This window comes from Triplophysa rosa, linkage group LG19 (genome assembly GCF_024868665.1).
Source record: "Triplophysa rosa linkage group LG19, Trosa_1v2, whole genome shotgun sequence".
NCBI classification, from domain to species: domain Eukaryota; kingdom Metazoa; phylum Chordata; class Actinopteri; order Cypriniformes; family Nemacheilidae; genus Triplophysa; species Triplophysa rosa.
The window spans coordinates 16,096,010-16,111,552 of record NC_079908.1 but is presented as its reverse complement, the minus strand read 5'-3'; the positions used below and the strand labels follow the sequence as shown (position 1 = coordinate 16,111,552).

The 15,543-nt window shown below is 38.0% G+C and overlaps 4 protein-coding genes across 6 annotated transcripts; all 4 read left to right on the top strand.

The window, feature by feature from the left end:
* Positions 1-328: 328 nt before the first annotated feature.
* ddt (D-dopachrome tautomerase) lies at positions 329-2,182 on the top strand. The gene is made up of 3 exons (XM_057360025.1): positions 329-503; positions 1,416-1,591; positions 1,913-2,182. The coding sequence occupies exons 1-3, from the start codon at positions 396-398 to the stop codon at positions 1,983-1,985; spliced, it is 357 nt and encodes a 118-aa protein (XP_057216008.1). The 5' UTR covers positions 329-395; the 3' UTR covers positions 1,986-2,182.
* Positions 2,183-2,905: 723 nt separating this feature from the next.
* On the top strand, positions 2,906-5,176 carry gstt1b (glutathione S-transferase theta 1b). Its single transcript, XM_057360024.1, has 5 exons — positions 2,906-3,129; positions 3,481-3,568; positions 3,691-3,841; positions 4,293-4,469; positions 4,634-5,176. The coding sequence occupies exons 1-5, from the start codon at positions 3,018-3,020 to the stop codon at positions 4,832-4,834; spliced, it is 729 nt and encodes a 242-aa protein (XP_057216007.1). The 5' UTR covers positions 2,906-3,017; the 3' UTR covers positions 4,835-5,176.
* Positions 5,177-5,795: 619 nt separating this feature from the next.
* p2rx4a (purinergic receptor P2X, ligand-gated ion channel, 4a) lies at positions 5,796-9,404 on the top strand. Of its 2 annotated transcripts, XM_057360021.1 has the most exons (12): positions 5,797-6,098; positions 6,213-6,360; positions 6,804-6,875; positions 7,024-7,096; positions 7,186-7,282; positions 7,386-7,466; positions 7,881-8,022; positions 8,151-8,287; positions 8,368-8,461; positions 8,858-8,923; positions 9,068-9,163; positions 9,289-9,404. In XM_057360021.1, the coding sequence occupies exons 1-12, from the start codon at positions 5,959-5,961 to the stop codon at positions 9,307-9,309; spliced, it is 1,167 nt and encodes a 388-aa protein (XP_057216004.1). In that variant the 5' UTR covers positions 5,797-5,958; the 3' UTR covers positions 9,310-9,404. The 2 variants fall into 2 exon arrangements, with proteins under 2 accessions (XP_057216003.1, XP_057216004.1); XM_057360020.1 differs by lacking the exon at positions 9,289-9,404 and having other exon boundaries at positions 5,796-6,098; positions 9,068-9,233.
* Positions 9,405-9,804: 400 nt separating this feature from the next.
* On the top strand, positions 9,805-15,530 carry idh3b (isocitrate dehydrogenase (NAD(+)) 3 non-catalytic subunit beta). 2 transcript variants are annotated; one of them, XM_057360023.1, is made up of 11 exons: positions 9,805-9,974; positions 10,521-10,694; positions 10,833-10,953; positions 11,043-11,103; positions 11,191-11,323; positions 11,518-11,651; positions 11,843-11,945; positions 12,020-12,166; positions 12,251-12,345; positions 12,629-12,689; positions 15,085-15,530. In XM_057360023.1, the coding sequence occupies exons 1-11, from the start codon at positions 9,933-9,935 to the stop codon at positions 15,160-15,162; spliced, it is 1,149 nt and encodes a 382-aa protein (XP_057216006.1). In that variant the 5' UTR covers positions 9,805-9,932; the 3' UTR covers positions 15,163-15,530. The 2 variants fall into 2 exon arrangements, with proteins under 2 accessions (XP_057216006.1, XP_057216005.1); XM_057360022.1 differs by lacking the exon at positions 15,085-15,530 and adding an exon at positions 13,324-15,062.
* The last annotated feature ends 13 nt before the right edge of the window (positions 15,531-15,543 follow it).

Below are 15,543 nucleotides of genomic sequence, written 5' to 3'. Positions count from 1 at the left end.
TACATCTCTCTATACACCGGGTTCCCTTTATCTGTTTATGATACGCTGATCTTGTGAACTTTGAACTTTAAAACGAAATTAGGACATCAAGATATGATTTCAGTTTCACAATACACATTTTTTTATTTTAGTGTTTTTTTTAAAGGAAAATAACGTAATAAACGAGTAAGAAAAGAGGACTGGATCAAGATGTTGTACTACTACAAATCATCCAATTTCTCTATTCAGTTTCAATGACTAGCGAGGAGGAGTGGCAAGGTTTGTGCACACGGTCCAATCACAACGCACGGTGAACAGGCGTCTCTTCTTTCAACCAATGAGAGAGGGCGGTGTATCACAAGGAAGAGGGTCCTCAACGGGTGAGTTTTAGTAGTTAACTGTACCTTTGTGCAATAATGCCGTTCATTGATTTAGAGACCAATTTACCTGCAAGCAAGTTTCCAGAAGACTTTCTGAAAAGACTATGTACTACGACAGCTTTAGCATTAGGAAAACCAGAAGACGTGAGTATTGTCATTTTATCTCCGTGCATTATAAAGCTGTTATGTTTCTGTTAAATTGCCAGTTGCCATACCCTAGCATTCAGACAAAACAGTGGAAACAAAGTGTGCATATTGATGCTCATTAAAGATAATCAAAATATTTTAGACTACTGTATATCTTTAGCATGCGCGTCGGAAACATGTATATTTTAGAGTGTAAAAACGCCACAAACTCATAAACAGCTCCGATGGTGTAGTGGGTAAGACGCGTGAGTAATCATTTTTGACACTATCGCTTTGCTGCTGAAATTAGAGCTTTAAAATCAAATTATGATGTGGTTTTAATCACATTTAATTATATGAGGGTAGGGTTCGTTAGCTGTAAGTCTTTGTGCATGTTCGTGCATTCATTCAGTTTCGTGGATTCTTGTACACGTTTTGTTTAGATATGATGTGGTATAATTTATGGTTCCGTGGAATGTCGTTGTTGTATGGCCGGCCAGAGGAAATTTTGCCATACCCTATAGGTTTTGGTGAAACGCCGCCACTGATGACATCACATCACAGTAAACAACGCGTATTGGTTTAAATCAGTGGTTCTCAAACTGGGGGCCCCAAGATGGATCTGGGGGGGGCACAGATTTTGTGGCATTTTATGAAATATAGAAATTTATCATAGATTTTATGCAATCAAACATTAGAAAAATGACACCACCAACCAAAAGAATTGAGGTTTCAGCATTGTATAACTGAATGTTTTTGGTTTAATAAAAATTCTAAGTTTAAGATTATACGTCTTTATATGGGGGGCCGCAAAGCGATGCACTTAACACAAAGGGGGCCTTACAACGAAAAAGTTTGAGAACCACTGGTTTAAATGTCCTCTGTTATAAGTTATTTTTCGTCTAAATACTTTTTGTTTTGTTTCTGCAGCGGATAAACTTGGTTGTTAAGGCTGACCTACCAATGCTAATCGCATGCTCTTGCTCCCCGTGTGTGATGCTGTCCGTGTGGGCCATCGGAGTGACTGATACTGCGGACAAAAATAAGGAACACAGCGCCAAAATCTTCCAGTTCCTGACAAGAGAGCTTGATCTTAGCGAAGACCGGTAAACAAAGAGAAAAGGCTTGGAATACATTATGAATCTATTGGTGATCAGGAATTTAGCTTATTCAATGTAGTGCTGCCCGTGAAATAAGAATGGGAGTTTTCTGCATTTTTTCTCCTTCCGGTTTACCTTTTAAAGGCGATTTAAAGACAACTGGCTTTATAAAACATATAATACGTCCTTTGATTCATCTTGCCCTCAACATCTTTCAATAGAAAATAAGTCAACATAATTTCATAGGCTGTGTAACTTCAAAGGGGTTTTGGTTACAATTTATTGTCCTGAATCTGATTAATTGTTTTCTTTTTTTGTTTGTTTTAGCATTGTGATCAGGTTCCACCCTCTGGAGCCCTGGCAGGTTGGAAAGAAGGGAACAGTGATGAGCTTCCTGTAAAACTACACACTTTCTTTTAAAGTAAATTCTCATATGTTTGGGATTCAAGCAAGGTGGACTAAAGAATCGGGATAAATTTTATGTCTGTGTGTAAGATTAAAGTTTGTTTTAAGGGATGAAAAACGTTGGATTAAAATATTCTACTTTCTAAAAAATGAAATGTATTTGTTCATGTGATATGTTTTAAACCATTATTAAATCTAATAAACACTAAACTTTTTAAAACTGTGGTAGCTTGATTCAATTCAGGGCTGAATCCGAAATGGCATACTTAGAAATACCCTTTCCTTGGGGTCTGGATGGACTATAGATATTTATAAAACGGCTTGGCCTTCCTACGCATATGGCATAACCGTTTTATAAAAGCAGTAAGCCCAGCGAAGCAGCGGGCTACAGTGCACTTTATTATGCACTTTGCGTAGTGCCTAACAACGCACTTTAGCTGTTATAAAGTGCACTGTCGTGCCCCTGCCTTAGGTTTTCAAGCTTTGGGGGTGATGTGAGTATTGATCGTCACCAGGGGGCAGCAGACGAACACATGTCATTGCCAAGTTCCAGATACAACAAACAAAAAAAGACAAGAAACGTTGGACGTTTTTGCACAGAGTAAAACTGCAACACTGAAATCATTCCGGGCATAGGTTCATAGACCAATTTATATTCCGCTAAAATTGTGTCAATATCAGAAATACTCTTTTATTTCAGCAGATGGCGCCAATTAGACCACAAAAGGAGAGAAGCAGAAAGAAAACATAATGAAGACAACATATGCCTTAAAATTCTCATTTTATCCCAATACAATTTTTTTGCACAAAACTCAATTTTGCTTCTTTTGGGTTAAAATTCTATACTCTCAGTCTGCAAGGCATGTGTTTGACTTACCCCTTTCTCTTAGTTCGTGACGGGCTCAAAGTTCAGTTTAGGGGTGCGGCGTAGTAGCCTACTTGTAGCTGGCGAAACTTGTGTAAAGCAGCCAGTACTCCACATTTTGTGGCTTTCGCGGATTGCGCTTCAAAAGTCAAATCTTTTAAAATGGTTTTGGAGATTTACTTAGATCTGTTTTCGCAGCCTTGTCGCTCCGTTTACATCTTTGCCAAGAAAAACAACATCCAGTTTGACCACAAGAAGATTGTATTGTTTGACGGTATGCACTGTATTTACATGACTCTTGTAAATCTTGTTTTAAACATGTTTAAAATGTTATTAATACAGCCACTATAGTTGTGCGTTGCACTTTATGTGACGTTAAGTCGTCTGGTTATTGTCTGAACGCTACAATATATTATATAGGCCTATATATATATATATATATATATATATATATATTTGCTTTTGTAATATTGTGCATGCGCTTCATATTGACCATGTAACACTAAACGTTACTTACATTCTAACCCAAGACATATCGTTACTTGTACGTCTTTTGTGTGTTTAAAGGACATTGATATTGTTATTTTAGCATTTGCTTAAAAACGAAATGCAATCTGTCCTTCAGGTGAGCAACACAGTGAAGAGTTTGGGAGAATCAATTTATTAAGAAAGGTACCAGCAATCAGAGATGGGGACTTTTGCTTGGCTGAAAGGTCTGTGAAAAGCAAGTTGACTTATTCTTATTTCAAGTTGTTTACTAAGTTTTTAAGATAAATGAAAGATAAATAGTTTTATGTCACTGTATATTGTAAAATAAATTTTCCTGATTCTGTAGTGTTGCAATTCTAATGTACTTGGCTGAGAAATTTCACTCTCCAGACCACTGGTACCCAGCTGACCTGCAGAAGCGTGCACTTGTGAATGAATACCTATCATGGCAACACTCTGCCATCCGAATGCATGCAGCCAAGATTATCTGGTTAAAGGTAAGTAAACTGCAACAGTTTAAACCAAGCTTCTTTTCAAGTTTAGAATGAATATTCAGTCTTTGTAGTGTGCCACATTGATGAAATTTGAAATGAAAATAAATGTGTCATAATGTACGTGCACTCGCAACTTTAATTTTACCCATTAGATTTTTTTCTTTCTTTGAATAAAATGTACAGATCAGCAGTAACAGTTTCCTATTCTAGAGTTGTTTTCTTATTCAAGGCCCTATGGTGAGCAAAGCGGGCTTAGGTTTCAGCAATATCTTGGTTTCCTCCCATTGCTTGGTGACCTTGAAATCTTGGAATTCATACATGGTTAACTGTTTGTTTTAACTCAGACTGCATGACTCATCATAAAATGTTAAACAGCCATGATAGAAGTGCCTTGAACAAAATGTGACTGTTTTACAACTTGTGCTTCTTTCACAAGTCTGTTGTGTTGCTGTAGCTCCTGATTCCGAAAGCAATGGAAGTAGAAGTGCCCAAGGACAAGATGGATTCTGCAATAGAGAATCTTAATGGAACACTGAAACAGTTTGAGGAGAAGTTTCTTCAAGACAGACCATTCATTGTTGGCGATCAGATCTCATTGGCTGATCTTGTTGCTGTAGTTGAGATCATACAGGTATGGTCAAACCATTGACTAAATAGTGTTTTCTTTATGCTAATGCTTTTGAATCTGTGAAAGTTGTTTGTTAAGATATACAAACATTATGATATCCTGGAGGTTAGGGAGGGAGTAATATCTGACACCTGATTTACCTTGACTCTTCTGATGATGTATTTCAGCCTTTAGGTGCTGGTCTGGATGTGTTTGAGAACCGACCCAAGCTCAGGGCATGGAAGGACAGAGTCAGAGAAGCAGTTGGGTCTGAGCTTTTCGATGAAGCCCACCAGAACATCCTATCTTGCCAGGAGATAGTGGAAACCATGGATCGGAACAAGTTTGAGGCATATAAACCCCAGATTGTGAAATATTTCCTCTCGTAAACAAACTGGAAATGCATGTTGTCAATTATAAAACAGTGCAGAAATAATCAATGTTTTTGTTTGTATTTTACCTGATATACACACTAATAGCACCAATAGCACAATGACACCCAATATGGAATTGTTCCAAAAAATTATTTTTCACCCATGGGAAGAAGCTGGGTGGAATAATTTACTCTTTCTGTTTCATGGAATGTAATCAGATATTATGTAGTTTCCTGTGGCACAGTCTGCACCTATACCAGCCTTTTCGTTCTTTTGCGTAGAGGAAACTGAGGGTGGAACACATTTCGTATAAAACATCTTAAATAATCATAAATATTGGCAATAAATCTTTAAATAAACTGGTTTGTGTCTTTATTACATTTTCTCTTTTGAAGTTTTAGGGTATTGAAATACTTATCTTGATATCAAAATCTTTAATTCTGTAGACAGAAAAGAGAATTTGGTGAATAGAATTTATTTTATTACAAAATGAAAACTTTTAATACAAATATTGAAGAAACGCTGTCAATATGAGCCCAGCATAGATAGGAACTGCTAAACTGTTTAAAACGTATCTTGTGGTGAGACCTAAAGAAGGTTTAAAATCCTAAAAATTAAGTCATAAATTAACTTAAAAACTTGAAGCAAAGTTTGGCTATTTTAAAGATGCTAAAACGTCACACTTTGATTTATTTAAACGGTTTTTCACAACATAATACCCAAAAGATACATTTGTATATCATTCCACAGTTTAATGAATTTATACCGTTATTCTAAATTTTGGGGAAACATATAATCAAAATTATAAACAAGTTTTTAAATAAAATAATATAAAGAAAATAGAGTTTAAAAGTCACCTAAACTGTTGACCGAGCGGTGGGCATCCAACTCCACCCACATCCAAGTGTGACGTTGTAGCTACTCCGCGTCCCCGATCTGCCCAGATATGGGCGTGACTTCTTGCGTCAGATGTAGGCAGGTTGGATGTCAAGTGGGCGGGGTTGGATGTCCAAAGTTAATAACTAACCACCTTAATCTGCCAATAACCATCTAGTGACTGTGATTGTACAGGAAGGTAAATAAACGGCGGTATGGAGTTTTTTTAATTATTTATAGTAAAGGATCTTATACGAGTAATAATGAGCGAAGGAGGTTGCTGTGTTTCACTGGGTCAGTGTTTTTTCGACTACTACACGACAAAAATCTTGGTGATACGAAGCAGGAAAGTGGGGACGCTAAATCGGATCACACAAGCTTTAGTCATAGCTTATGTCATCGGGTAAGTTGGTCGTAAAACTAAAGATTTACAGCCCAGTCTTTATTTAATATAAATCACATGAACAACTGATACATGCGATGTTTATTTTACACTCCTTAACTCTTGCGAGTACAGGTATGTGTGTGTTTGGAAGAAAGGCTACCAGGACACGGACACTATCCTCAGCTCTGTCACGACTAAAGTGAAGGGCATTGCTTTTACCAACACTACCGAGCTGGGTGAACGGGTCTGGGATGTCGCAGACTACATCATCCCACCTCAGGTAGTCCGTCGATATGACGAAGAGGTAGACAAACCTAAACCTAATCACCTCAGTGGTGCAACTCATGGGTTATGGTTTGTAGAAGTCACTGGTTGATGGATTCTTTGTTGTATTTACCTAAAGTGGAAAAGTCTTCATAAGTGGTTTTATACCTAAAGTCGTTTTTATAAGAATACATTATTTTACCTGTAACACTTTTATCATATTATACCTTTTTAGTAGCACATGTTCTCTTCACATTACACATGCTGCCTGAGTATTAACACACTATGGTTAAAACTTCTGTTTACTCACACAGCTGTGAATAAGCTTTTAGATTTACAGACAAAGAGAAAAGCCAAACTAAGAACTAAAGTTCATTGTGCTTTTGGCATTATTCTGTTTGGAGCAAGTGTACATATCTTTGTGTTTCTGAACACAGCCACGTGCATTTTGTGTTACAGGAAGATGGCTCATTCTTTGTGCTGACCAACATGATCATCACACCAAACCAAACACAGTCAAAATGTGCAGATGTGAGTCATTATCTGTTGTCACATGAAAATCAATGGAAACTTTTATTGAAGATGATTCAGAATGTCAAAATTAATTTGTTTTAATTTTGGATCGTTGCCTTTCAATTTTCTTTGTCATATATTGTATATCATATACTTTATAACCTAGATTCCAACCTCAGCATCACTGTGCAGCTCTCACAAGGATTGCAAGAGAGGCTTCAATGATGCTCGGGGGAATGGTATGCCTAAATACTACAATAAAAGCAAAATGATACCAACTGTGAAATTCTATCTGTTTAGACTGCAAACTAATTCAAATTGTCTATAGGTGTTTGGACAGGTAGATGTGTCCATTTTTCTGACACAGTTAAGACATGTGAGGTGTTGGCCTGGTGTCCTTTGGAGAAGACTGACGAACCTCCAGAGTAATATATATGCATACAAATATACAGTATATATATTTGTTTATGTGTCGTTTTGGTACATCCAAAGGAAATTGTATTTGTGTATTTTTTTTTATTGCTTTAGTCCACCACTCCTGGCAGATGCTGAGAACTTCACAGTGCTCATAAAGAATAGCATCCGGTATCCTAAATTTAACTTCAACAAGTATGTTCTTACATTTTCTTTAATGTTAGCCATATCGTGTAACTTAAAGGGATGGTTCACCAAAAAATGAAAAGAAGATATTTTGAAGAAAGTTGGTAACAGAACAACGCAGTCCCCATTCACTTCTGTTGTATGGACACAAAACCAATGCAAGTGAATGAGTGCCAGTTAACAACGTTCTTCAAAATACCTTCTTTCGTGTTCTGCAGAGTAAAGAAAGTCATAAAGGTGTGAAATGACAAGAGGGTAAGTAAATGATAACAGAATTTTCGTTTTTGGGTGAACTATCACTTTGAATATGTTTATTTTAGCCGCAAATCACGTGTCGTAGAAAGAATAATACGTTGCCTGTGCCATTGTATAAATAACATGAAAAGCGTATTAAATCAGCACTTCTCATTTCCTGTCTTACAGAAGAAACATCCTACCACATATAAACACTTCCTACTTAACACAGTGTGTGTTCAACCGTGAGACTGACCCTGACTGTCCGATCTTCAGCCTGAAAGATATTGCTAAGGAAGCTCAGGAGGATTTTCAGACCATGGCGGTCCATGTCAGTGTCTTAATACGTTTATCTGACACTGCTGCAAATGAAAAAAGCTGTAATCATATTTCATGCATGATGGTCTTCTCTATTGCGCATTGCTTTCGCGCATTCCTAACATTATTTCCTTTGCTTAGGGAGGAGTGATGGGTGTGCAAATTCGGTGGGATTGTGACCTTGATATGCCAAAGAGCTGGTGTGTGCCGCGCTACACTTTCCGCAGGCTAGATAACAAAGACCCGGATAATAACGTGGCCCCAGGATACAACTTCAGGTAGTTTTTCGGCCTTTGAAAAAAGTTGAGCAGTTTCTCAAGGTTGCTTTGTGCAACATGTGATGATGAATTCTGTGCAGATTTGCTAAATATTACAAGGATATTGATGGAAAGGAAGTCAGGACACTGATCAAGGGATATGGAATTCGCTTTGATGTCATGGTGTTCGGTGAGGTGAGACTACAAACCAGATATGGAGAGCTTGATCCTTTCTAGTGTTATTTGGATACACGTGAATGTAATACTACCCAATTTCCATCTGCAAAAGAAAGAAGTAAACTCTTAAAAATAAAGGTGCTTTAAGGTTATTCACAGCGATGCCATAGAAGAACCATTCTTGGTTCCACAAAGAACCATTTAGTCAAAGGTTCTTCAAAGAACCATCTCTTTCATAAATTTGTATAATCTGAACAACTTTTTTCGCCACAAAGAAACTTGTGGAACAGAAAGGTTCTTCAGATGTTAAAGGTTCTTTATGGAACCAAAAGGTTCTTCTATGGCATCGAAGACATCACGTCATGACATAACTTCAATTTGTTGTTTAAGTAACAGTAGATGTTTCTCTTTCAGGCTGGAAAATTTCACATTGTACCAACACTTCTGAATATAGGTGCAGGCTTGGCACTTTTAGGCCTGGTAAGTACAGTACATCTAAACACAATGATTTAGGTTCCCAAAATATAAACATAGTAGCATGTTAGTTCTACAGTGATAGATTTTATGTTTTAGACTCACTTTAAACAATCAAATAATCTTATGAATAAATCCTTCCCACTTCAGGTGACTGTTATATGTGACTGGATTGTTCTGACATTCATGAAAAGAAAACACCATTATAGAGAGCAAAAATATACATATGTCAATGACTTTGGACTTGTGAGTATTTACACAGCATTTACTTTGATTACCTTGAACAATGGTGGTATTTTATTCTAAAAACAATTCCATTTTGTTAAGTTGTTTGTTGTCAAGGAACTAACAGAGATCTTTATTTTAATTAGTTATCCAATGAAGACGCATAGAGAATCTTCAGTCATCCAACATTCTCTATTTATACAAATACAGCACAAAGTATCTTCGACTACACAAATAGATCCTCTTGTTTGTAATATCTGATTCAATGTAGCATTATTTTGTACTTATTAACATATACTGAAAAGTTTCTATCTGCCAGTATTACCATCAGGATGTGAATACCATTGAAAAACAATACATTTGCATTTCTACATGATATAGTGTGATTCAGGGGCATTTGAACGGATCAGGCAAATTTTGTTTTTTAGTTAAAATACTTAAAATATTAATGTTTGTCACTGTGTTTCCAGTTAGATATCCCAGTTAAGATGTAAAACCTCTAAAAGTTCTTAGAATTTTTAGAACAACTAACTGAAGTTTGAATTAATTCATTCTTGTTTTGAATTATCCGACCTTATAAACATTAACCTTTGTCTTGCTAAAATAGCCAGTATATTTGTTACAAAATGTAGACAATAAATAACAGTTCAAAGCATGAATTTCGCTCGTAGTATTTGTGGTGTAGTTACCGCTCACGTACAGCAGGCGGCAAAGTCAAGCATGAGCACTGACGGTGAGAGGAAAACCGCTGATGCGCATGCGCGACCTTCTGCCTGTGGTTTAATGCGTGATGGCGGCTGCGTTGAGAGGAAGCCTTGTAACATTGGCCAAGGTGAGTGTGAAAAACCATTGCTTAATGTTGACAATAAAAAAAAATGAGTGTCTTTAAACAATGAAACACTCAAATATTATTTTCTAGCTTAAACAGACACGGTGTTTTATTTATATGTCTAGTGAGCTGTGAAAAACGGGTATAGACTACTAAACACATGGCTGCTTCAATACAGTGTCATATATGCTGACAGAATACAGAGGTATTAGTTGTCGTCTTTTTTCCATTAGATTATTATTTAACTGTCTAAATTTATGTCTTGTTTATATATCATTTGTTAAGTTGGGTTTAGTTGAGGTCTAGCCTAATGGGGTATTGGGTACTGGATTCATACAGTACAGTGTGTAGTATTACATTGTACCCTGTTATATTGTCTATGTAATGTTATACTCTATTGATACATGAAGTTATTATCTTTTTGTGAGAGAGGTCAACTAGGTCACCAACGTGATTTAGATACACCAGGTAACAACAGCCTTAGCTGTTTGTATGTCCTCTATGATGTGTGTCATCTTCATGTGACCTTTGACTTCTCTAACCCTTCAGGGTCTAAGCGGTGCCCGATTGCAGCCACTGTGTGCCCGGACTTTGAGTTTGACGGTCAGTCAGAATGTGTCGGAAACCCCACCAGCACGTGCTGACAGCACTTTCAAAGTCACCATGGTCCCCGGAGATGGAGTCGGGCCTGAACTTATGACAGCGGTCAAGGAAGTTTTCAAGGTATGGAAAACATGGCTTCTCTTTGGATCTTTTTTACATCTAATCATTCTTGTTTTTTCCCCATCTTGGTTTCAAAACACCCCTATTTTCGTGCCCTATTTACCCTGCTTCCTAATGTCCCTTTCGCCTTCCCTCTAGGCGGGTGATGTTCCTGTGGAATTTGAGGAGTTTCATCTGAGCGAGGTGCAGAACATGGCCAGTGAGGAGAAACTGGACGAGGTCCTGACCTCCATGAAGAACAACAGAGTCGCCATCAAAGGTAATTGTGCAAATATATCTTAATATGATTTTGATATAATGGCGTAAGCTAATCGGACAAGATTTAAATTGGTTTAATTCTTTGCTTAGGGAAGATTCACACCCCCATGGAGTACAAGGGTGAGCTGGCATCCTACGAGATGAGACTGAGGTACTGGGTCATGTTTCCAGTTTATTTACATTTGACATGAATGCCTCACCTGCTTGTATTTGGGTTGATTGTTTGCTTTTGTTACAGGAGAAAGCTAGACCTGTTTGCCAATGTGGTTCATGTAAACAGCCTGCCAGGTTACAGCACCCGACACAATAACCTTGATCTGGTCATCATCCGTGAGCAAACAGAGGGAGAATATAGCTCTCTGGAGCACGAGGTACCTGCTGTACTCTGTGTTTTTCATTATTCTGTTAAATAAATGTGGTTAGTATAACAAAAGGTCTACTGTAAACTTAAAATTGTAATGTTTGTGTTGATATACACGTACCACAGGTCACTGTTTGTTGTTTGGATGTTGTCTCTTTCTATGTTTGGTTACATTGCTGGGTAATATAAAGAGCGTGTTTGCAGAGCGTTTCAGGAGTGGTCGAGTGTCTGAAGATCATCACCAGAGAGAAATCCCGTCGCATTGCCAAATTTGCATTCGACTATGCCACCAAGAAAGGCCGTAGCAAAGTGACTGCCGTACACAAGGCAAACATTATGTAAGTGTGATGTGGAGGTTATGCATTTGGGGGATGCCTTTATCCAGATCAGTACGTGCTTTCCCTGGAAATCAAACCTTTGACCCTGGCGTTGCTAGCGCCATGATTTACACTACGCTACATTGTTGTGCTGCCCATACAGGTTTAAAAGGTAAACACGAATATTCACCTGCCTTTGCTTACACCCACAGGAAACTGGCGGATGGTCTCTTCCTGCAGAGCTGCGCAGAGGTGGCTGAACTTTACCCTAAGATTAAATACGAGAACATCATCATTGACAACTGCTGCATGCAGGTACTGTTTCTGTCTTTTTGTGTGGCATATGGAATGATCTCTGTATGGATTACTGATTGCTCTGTGGTCCACAGCTTGTACAGAATCCATACCAGTTTGATGTGCTTGTGATGCCTAATCTCTATGGCAACATCATCGATAACCTGGCAGCTGGGCTGGTTGGTGGGGCTGGTGTAGTTCCAGGGGAGAGTTACAGCGCCGAATATGCGGTGTTTGAAACGGTTGGTGTCGAAATCTTTAAAAAAAAGCTGAATTACAATAGGACTTTAAAATGATCATTACTGTGTTCTTGTGGCTAACAATAGGGTGCCAGACATCCCTTTGCTCAAGCTGTCGGCAGGAATATCGCTAACCCTACCGCTATGCTTCTCAGTGCATCCAACATGCTGAGACACCTCAAGTAAGTTCACGTCTCTTAACTGTTTATCTAGTAGTGATTTCCAAATATGCTGTTTTGGTTTGTTACCATATGTTCACATTTAATGAATAGGAAGTGGAATTGGATGTTCTGTGTTTATTGGGTAATGTCGGATGGATGGTGTGATCGATTAATCCATTGTTCTGGAGAGTTGTTTATAAAGTGTACAGAAAGTATAATGTATGAGTGCTGTATTAATATGGGATTAGTGTAGTCATGAAATGACCGACAAGCCTTTTGTGCTCATGTGTCGTTTGTTTTCTAGCCTTGAGTATCATTCAAACATGGTGTCTGAGGCTGTCAAGAAAGTCATCAAGCAGGGCAAGGTGAGAGATTGTGATATGCCTTCATGTCTGTGTGAATGGCAAAGGAGATTTTGTGGGGTGTAGAACTGTAGTATAACTGTTTTGTGAGCTTACGTACAGTAAGCTGTTGTATTTAGCACAACATAGCCCTGTGCCACTAACCCAGCAACACTTTAATTCCAAAAAGTGTTGATTTCCGAGGCATAAAGTGATAAAAACATTTTTTTGCCTGTGCATTCCACCCATTTGTCTTGTTTGTATAGTTTTGGTTAAGTTCAGCTACTTTTTTTTAGTTTCTCATTGTCATTAGCATATGAAAAACACCAGCCCAGCTGTAGGATTTTTTGCATAACCTCCCAGCAACTTGAGAGCTTGCACCATAAACAAAAAATAGTTTAGATAGTTTTAAAACCAAAAATAAGGTCGTAAACTAAAACACAGACCCAGACAATCCCGCTCATCTGTTGCCATGTAAAGATTTTTGGAATTTCCATCTTTCTCTGTCATATAATCATACAAGAGGAGCTGCAAGTGTGCTTGTTGTTCCCAAATGCTGAAGCGGTCTTCACCTTCCCTTTCTCCACCTCTCTCTTGTCCTCTGCTTTCACACCCCGTTCTGGGTGTATGTGTGTATCTGTCTCTCTGTGTGTCCCAGGTTAGGACGCGAGACTTGGGGGGTTACAGCACCACTGGTGACTTTGTCCGTGCGGTTGTGGCCAACCTGCGCCATCGGCCTGTTTGAGGATACTTGCCCACCCCATGTTTTTCCCGGATCACCCTTTACCCACCACCGCTTTACCCACCTCTGCCAATTTTAAAGCAGATACATCTTTTTTTCTTCTCTGTCCTTGTGTTTGCCCCTAGCTTAAGTGGACCCTTCAGTAAGCCCCGCCTTAAAATTATACTGACCAATCAGATCTCAATAACAAACTGTTGGTCATTTTTTCAAATGTGGCTCTGTTTTGGGTGTTTTGAGCAACCTTGTTATTCTCTCTTTGAATATTTTAAAATAAACTGAAAAGTGCCTCCTTTGCTTCAAGGAATTCCGTAAAGCTTGTCCAAGCAAGCAACAGTAACTAACAGGGCGGGGCTTAGTGAAAGGTCTATCTGCTAACAGATTTTTTAAATTTCATTACATCCATGTACATTCATTATTCCACCCGTAATTGGTTATTACATTTCACTGTAATATTGCTTTATTTAGGGCACTTTAATTGCCCAAACTTTAATTTTATTTATGTTTTAAGGGGACAGTTCACCCAGAAACTCACTTGTTTTGAGAAACTTGAGTTGTTCTAAATCTGTATAAATTTGTTTGTTCTGATGAACACAGAGAAAGATATTTGGAAGAATGATGGTAACCAAACAGTTCTTGGCCACCATTGATTACCATAGCAGAAAAATAACAATGGTAGTCAAACCCAGAACTGTTTGCTTTGCCACATTCTTCAACATATCTTCTTTTGTGTTCCAACAGAACAAAGAAATTTACAAATATTTTTTCCTACTATGGTAGTCAATGGTGGCCAAGAACTGTTTACAAGCATTCTTCCAAATATCTTTCTCTGTGTTCATCAGAACAAAGATTTGGAACAACTTGAGGGTGTGTAAATGAATTTAAATTTTTGGGTGAACTGTTCCTTTAATTTAAAATCCCAAGATGCTTGGTTTGTGTAGTTTCTGTTTGACACTTTATAATTTCTGTTTATGATCTCTAATCAGGGCTGGTCCTCCTTAATTTGTTTGTTGTGATTCCAGGACCTCACTGAAATTGAACATTTCAAATGCCATTTGGCAATGACCGAAGTGCCTGCAGTTTGGTGCTTAATCGTGTTTTTCCTTAATATTACAACTTCAAACCGCTGCTAAAAATCAGATGGGCCATCATTGTTTTTCATTTCACGATGCAAAGGTTCTGGCGTCAGTTGAACAGGAAGTCTACATGTGTCATGGCTGACTTATAGAGTTTAAGGAAAGTGTGATCAAAGAAATGGCTGGATCATTGCAAATGCAAACATTTATCTGCCTCTCAGGCATTTAATCTTACCTCAGTAATTGCAGTAATGATTCAAAATCTCACTTTCTGCAGTATTAACTTTTAATACCGTTGTATGCTTACCAGTGTTTTGGCCGATGGCAACCACACACAGATTTGTCATTCATGCCTTAGCTGAATTGACCGATGCTTTGTGAAATGTGAATTTTCTCAGTGTCAAAAATAAATGTGATAAACCATAAGGAGTCAAGAGTGTCACAGTTACTGGTGTTGGATTGATTCCTCGTCATAAATTTTATATTTGAGACAACAACTATCTTAGTGGGCTTAATAATGATTTGAACCATTTGTTTGGAAAAACTGAAGACTGCATTTATCGAGTGTGATCCGTTTTATATTGTATCGCTTTCTTTGGTGCAGGTACGCACATCTGATCTGGGGGGCTACGCATCAAGCGATGAGTTCACCAGGGCTGTCATCGCTAATCTGACCGTCTAAACTGATTCCAACATTTCATGCTTCACAAACGCCATTTTAAGCACAGTAGCCTACTTGACAGTAGTGGTTATTCAGTTTTAATGTATTTTCAAACTCTTGTGGTTCAACATTTCCTGATGTCCAAGGGCAGGCCTTACGATTGCCTCTAACTTTTAGACACGTAGTCTAAAACAAGAGCTCAAAATATACATCTTCGGCCAGCAACAGTGACAATCCAGATTATAAAATTGTACTGTATTGCTCTATGATGCATCTTTAAATTAAAATTATTTATTCAGCTATTTATTAACTAAATGCAATTGCTACTTGTCCATCCAATAATAAAGTAGGCCTATGACACATTATACTGGCAAGTGTGTTGTCTTTATTGTAAAAACAATT

Bases quoted from the DNA above. Each gene is read 5' to 3' on its own strand.
- ddt (XM_057360025.1), top strand. From the start codon at position 396: ATGCCGTTCATTGATTTAGAGACCAATTTACCTGCAAGCAAGTTTCCA. The intron at 504-1,415 runs GTGAGTATTGTC...TTGTTTCTGCAG, and splicing joins CATTAGGAAAACCAGAAGAC to CGGATAAACTTGGTTGTTAA. The intron at 1,592-1,912 runs GTAAACAAAGAG...TGTTTGTTTTAG, and splicing joins CTTGATCTTAGCGAAGACCG to CATTGTGATCAGGTTCCACC.
- gstt1b (XM_057360024.1), top strand. From the start codon at position 3,018: ATGGTTTTGGAGATTTACTTAGATCTGTTTTCGCAGCCTTGTCGCTCC. The intron at 3,130-3,480 runs GTATGCACTGTA...TCTGTCCTTCAG, and splicing joins GAAGATTGTATTGTTTGACG to GTGAGCAACACAGTGAAGAG. The intron at 3,569-3,690 runs GTCTGTGAAAAG...CTGATTCTGTAG, and splicing joins GACTTTTGCTTGGCTGAAAG to TGTTGCAATTCTAATGTACT.
- p2rx4a (XM_057360020.1), top strand. From the start codon at position 5,959: ATGAGCGAAGGAGGTTGCTGTGTTTCACTGGGTCAGTGTTTTTTCGAC. The intron at 6,361-6,803 runs GTAGTCCGTCGA...TTTGTGTTACAG, and splicing joins ACTACATCATCCCACCTCAG to GAAGATGGCTCATTCTTTGT. The intron at 8,288-8,367 runs GTAGTTTTTCGG...AATTCTGTGCAG, and splicing joins GCCCCAGGATACAACTTCAG to ATTTGCTAAATATTACAAGG.
- idh3b (XM_057360022.1), top strand. From the start codon at position 9,933: ATGGCGGCTGCGTTGAGAGGAAGCCTTGTAACATTGGCCAAG. The intron at 11,324-11,517 runs GTACCTGCTGTA...GCGTGTTTGCAG, and splicing joins ATAGCTCTCTGGAGCACGAG to AGCGTTTCAGGAGTGGTCGA. The intron at 12,167-12,250 runs GTTGGTGTCGAA...GGCTAACAATAG, and splicing joins AATATGCGGTGTTTGAAACG to GGTGCCAGACATCCCTTTGC.